Here is a 3,606-nt window from a genome sequence, read left to right as displayed (position 1 = left end):
TTGTTTGGTTGTCCTTCACTAACCCCCCTGCCGGCCTTGTCACCCCACTCAGCCTGTTCAGTCATCCGTTTGGTTGTTTCAGATGTGACAGCCTCTGTCTTTTTATATATATAGATAGTATTCCATGGTGTAGATGGAGCACAGCCTTTTTATCCACTTATCTGTTGATGGGCACGTGGGCTGTATTCAGGTTGTAACTATTGTAAATAATGCTGCTATGAACATAGGGGTGCACATATTCTTTCTGATTGTTGTTTTGGGCTTTTTAGGATATATTCTTAGAAATGGGATCACTGGGTCCAATGGCAGTTCCATTTTTAATTTTTTGAGAAAACTCCACACTGTTTTCTACAGTGGCTGCGCCAGTAGTCTGCATTCCCACCAGCAGTGTACTAGGGTTCCTTTTCTACCACATCCTCCTCAGCAGTTGTGTGTGTTGATTTATTGATGATAGCCATTCTGACAGGTGTGAGGTAATACCTCAATGTGGTTTTAGTTTGCATTTCTCTAATGATCAGTGATGTTGTGCATCTTTTCAGATGTCTACTGTCCTCTGTTTTAATATATATATTTTTATTGCTTTCAGAGAGGAAGGGAAGAGGGAGAGATAGAAACATCAATGATGAGAGAGAATCACTGATCGGCTACCTCCTGCACGCCTCCTACTGGGGATTGAGCCCGCAACCCGAGCTTGTGCCCTTGACCAAAATCGAACCCAGGTCCCTTCAGTTGGCAGGCCAACATGCTATCCACTGGGCCAAACTGGCTAGGGCTTCCTTGTTCTTTACATGAATTAAGCTGCCTCCCCTTTTGTACAAGGAGGTTGTGTTTTCACAGCTCAGAGCAGTGGATAAAGAAGTTGGAAGGGGAGAATTGAACCCCTCCCTTAATTTGGAGTTTCTGCACTCAGCGTACTATTTTAGGTTCCCAGATTGTTAAGGTGGCTCCTTCGGACAAAGATATCTTAAAATTTCCATTGGTTATAACAAGTATTAGAAATATTAAAAGATGAAGAGGTTATTTACAATCCTATCTTTTGCACATGCACCGTTTTAAATTTCCCATTATATTTTGTGATCTTTGTCCATGTGCACACATTTTTTTAAACCAAGTTCCATCATTTATAGATTTACAAGAAGCTTGTTTGTTATGCCTTCCTAGGGACCTTGTTGTAATGGGTAGTCCAAATACAAAATTGAGAACTTTAATGAACATCTTTTTCTCCCCTAAATATGCATGTTTTCATTTTCTGAAATAAAAAACTACCAATTTGTATGCCCTGTTTCCACAGAGATGTTACTTTCAAGGGATTTTGGCTGGGTTGGGCAAAGTTTTCTTGCTCATATTTTTTAAGAATAGACAGTACTTGGGAGATACTGTTGCCCTCATATTGGGTGCCTATAAAAAAAAAACCACAGGAGAATTTGAAGTAATAGAGGAAATTTTAAAATGAGGAACTTCAGGTTTTCTTTAAAAAATTTTCTTAGAAGTGGCAAATTCTTGGAAACTAGTTGTCTTCATTTGGATCTCATCAAATCAATTTGTCTCATATTTGTCATTAAATCTAGATATCAGCTGATGGCTATGAAGTAGAAAATCTCATCTCTGAAGACCTCACAAAGAGAAGTCGTGGTTTTAGGACGGAGTATTTTATTAAGCCACCAGTCTATGTGACTGTTTCCTTTCCCTTCAGTGTGGAAATCTGTAGGATTAACATAGACCTCACAGCTGGGGGAGGCCAAAATGTAACTGGCCTGGAAATGTACACATCCGCCTTATCCAACAGAGCATCTTGGAATACCTCTGAGTGCCAGACATTGGGCCCAGCTGAGCCATCCGTCCCGGACAAGGAGGCATTCACCTTGGTAGGCAAAGTGTTGTTGAAAAACCAAAACCAGGTGGTGTTTCGCCACAGGGGCTTCAAGGCCAGGCCACCATTTGGCCCGATAGAAGCCACCCTCCCCTCCCCTACTATTGTGGCCCAGGAGCTCTGGAATAAAGGACCTCTTTCACTTAACCATGTGGCCCATCTCAAGATCTGTATCACCCACGTGACAGGCAGTGGAATCCCTTGCATCAAGCGGTTGGAAGTGTGGGGTCAGCCCGCCAAAACCTGCTCTCAGGAGGTAATAGACAGTGTCCTGCTGGTTGCCTCCAAAAACCTCTCCCAGGACTTGGCTCTGCAGGTACCCGCCTTGCCCATGGAGAGTGACTGTGACCCTGGGGGTGAGTCTGGGGGCCAGCAGGCTCCCTCCAGCCTGCAGGAGCTGGCTGAGGTATTTCAGGATGTGCCTGAGGAGTTCCTAGATCCCATCACCTTGGAGATCATGCCTTGCCCCATGCTGCTGCCCTCGGGCAAGGTCATCGACCAGGCCACACTGGAGAAGTGTAACCGCAGTGAAGCCACATGGGGCCGAGTGCCCAGTGACCCTTTCACAGGGGTAGCCTTTACTCCACACTCCCAGCCCCTGCCTCACCCCTCCCTGAAGGCCCGGATCGACCATTTCCTGCTCCAGCATTCCATCCCTGGCTGCCACCTGCTTGGGAGAGCACAGACTACATTGGCATTGACCCCTTCTTCCGTTGCTCTGCCATCTCGGAAAAGGAAGATGGAGCAGGCTGAGGATGCCCCAGACAGCAGTAGCCTTGATGTAAATGCTTCCGGTTTTTCTACCACAAGCCTGGTCTCACCCACTACCTCAGAGCACACTGCTAAGAAAATGAAAGCTGCCAGTGAGCTTGGTCTGACACACATGGACTGTTCAACAGGTAACCCACCGCCCTATGTCCATGTCGGTTGTCATCTTTACTCCTCCCAGGTGACACTTGGCACCATTGCCCTTTGTTTTTGCCTTGTCAGCTTAAATTACCCCAAATCTTACTGGCTTACAGTACCACCCAGTCACCTCACAGCCCCTCTAGTCAGGAATCAAGGTGTTGCTTGGCTGGACTGTCTGCTTCAGGCTCTTCCACGCTACTGTCGGTGCTGGTGGGGCTGTTGTCAGCACAAGGCTTCACTGGGGAAGGATTCCCTTCCAAGCTCCCTCACATGGTTGTTTAGGATGCGGTTCCCTGCTAAACTGTGGCCCTGGAGGCTTCACTTCCTTGTTGGCTGGTGATCGGAGACTACACTCAGTTTCTTGCCATGTGGGCCTCAAGGGCAGCACACAGCATGTGCAAACAAGGTGGGAGTTGGTTTTGAATAATCTAACCATGGAGATGATATCCCATCACTTTTGCTGTATTTTGTGAAAAACAAGTCACTAAAGTCTAGCTCACTCTAAGGGGAGGGGGGATCCAAGGGCCCGAGGTGGAGTTCACGGATCATTTCAGATCCTCTTCCACACCGTCTATTCCTGTTTTAGTCACTGTGTTGATCTAAGACTGGTGGTTGAATTTTGTCTAATGCCTTTTCAGTATCAATGGAGATCAATTGTAATTTTTTTTTTATTGCTTAAAGTATTACAAAAAGTATTACATATGTCTCCTTTTTTCCCCCCCGCCCTTGACAATCCCCTGGCCTCCCCTATCCCCCAGTGTCTTATGTCCATTGGTTATGCTTATATGCATGCATACAAGTCCTTTGGTTGATCTCTTACCCACCTC

The 3,606-nt window shown here is 46.1% G+C and overlaps 1 protein-coding gene across 4 annotated transcripts in view; it reads left to right on the top strand.

Annotated features, from left to right (window-relative positions):
- UBOX5 (U-box domain containing 5) overlaps positions 1-3,606 on the top strand; it is a 71,534-nt gene that overhangs the window by 62,230 nt on the left and 5,698 nt on the right. For all 4 annotated transcript variants that reach the window (XM_006758034.2, XM_006758036.2, XM_006758035.2 and 1 more), the window contains one exon: positions 1,569-2,769. In XM_006758034.2, coding sequence (XP_006758097.1) covers positions 1,569-2,769 — 1,201 coding nt within the window. The remainder of the gene's footprint in view (positions 1-1,568; positions 2,770-3,606) is intronic.

Source organism: Myotis davidii, unplaced genomic scaffold (genome assembly GCF_000327345.1).
Source record: "Myotis davidii unplaced genomic scaffold, ASM32734v1 scaffold32, whole genome shotgun sequence".
NCBI classification, from domain to species: domain Eukaryota; kingdom Metazoa; phylum Chordata; class Mammalia; order Chiroptera; family Vespertilionidae; genus Myotis; species Myotis davidii.
Note: the sequence above shows the minus strand (reverse complement) of the source record. Positions and strands in the feature narration are given on the sequence as shown.